Source organism: Lottia gigantea (genome assembly GCF_000327385.1).
Source record: "Lottia gigantea unplaced genomic scaffold LOTGIsca_1, whole genome shotgun sequence".
Taxonomy (NCBI): Eukaryota; Metazoa; Mollusca; class Gastropoda; family Lottiidae; genus Lottia; species Lottia gigantea.
The window spans coordinates 1495607-1496736 of record NW_008706746.1 but is presented as its reverse complement, the minus strand read 5'-3'; the positions used below and the strand labels follow the sequence as shown (position 1 = coordinate 1496736).

Here is a 1130-nt window from a genome sequence, read left to right as displayed (position 1 = left end):
TCTTCAGAGATCAAAGATAATGCCAATAGGGCCTACAGAAGACAATTTCAGTTATCACTAAATCTAATCAAAACAAAAAGTGCAAAATTCATGTATCATCAAAATCAAATTCAAGATATTTTTATCTTTAGAATAAGAACATGTAACTCTTTCTTGACTCATTTAGGTCGAAGGGGGAGAAATCCTTTATGCATCACTAATTTTGACTAAGTTATTAGTCACTCCAAATGATTGGTATTTAAATTATCGGACTAGAATATTTTAGTGCAATAGTCATCTAACTTATCTATATTATGCAGTTTTTGTGGCATATTCAAGATGAAAATTAGTAACTTACATAAATCAATGTAAATAACAATTTCCTTTGATTGTAGCCGTAGGAGTCAACCACAGGAAAAACAAAATCTAGTTTTGAAATGTGAGTATATTAGATAATAAAGAGCAACTCTTGTAATATGCCATAATTCATAAAAATATAATAGTATCTAGAACACAATCCAACATCACAGATTAACAAGTAAATAATGAATACAAAATAACTTATCTTTTATAAAATTAATAACTTTTCTTTCATAAAATTTATAACTAATCTTTAATACAATATTTTACTTATCTTTTATACAATTTATAACTATTTATGGATATACAATAATATTGATAATAATAAACTCTAATCTAAGTGACATAGTTCTGTCTAATGTTCAGACAAAAGGAATGCTCTAAAGGGGTATAGTCGTCTATTCACTAAATTAGACAAAAATAAAGAGTTTTAACTAGCTGTATCTTATTTTGTACTGAACAAGTATAATGTAGCTACAGAGTCCTTTTTTGTTTTAATAATTTTAAATGATAGTTAAAGAATTATAGTTCTTTAAATACTCTAGAATTTTAATCTAAAATATGATTATAAATGTAAATGGTTAAAAGTACAACATTTTAAAAGTTCCCTTTGATATAGAATTAAAGTATTAGATTAACATTATTAGAATTTGTGGTACGACTGGCAGCAATTAAACATAGTCCTGAGTCGTTATCAGATGACTCACCACCATTTGTTGACATTCCATTACCATTCATATAAAACTTGTCACTGAAATGATCACATCAAAATTATACACAACTAGATCCCC

The 1130-nt window shown here is 26.5% G+C and overlaps 1 protein-coding gene across 1 annotated transcript in view; it reads right to left on the bottom strand.

Moving 5' to 3' along the window:
• Window positions 1-501: 501 nt before the first annotated feature.
• The window catches only part of LOTGIDRAFT_208088 (hypothetical protein), a 4292-nt gene continuing 3663 nt past the window's right edge, over window positions 502-1130 (bottom strand). The window contains exon 5 of the mRNA XM_009045448.1: window positions 502-1090. Within this exon, the coding sequence (XP_009043696.1) occupies window positions 1074-1090 (17 nt within the window). The 3' untranslated portion in view covers window positions 502-1073. The remainder of the gene's footprint in view (window positions 1091-1130) is intronic.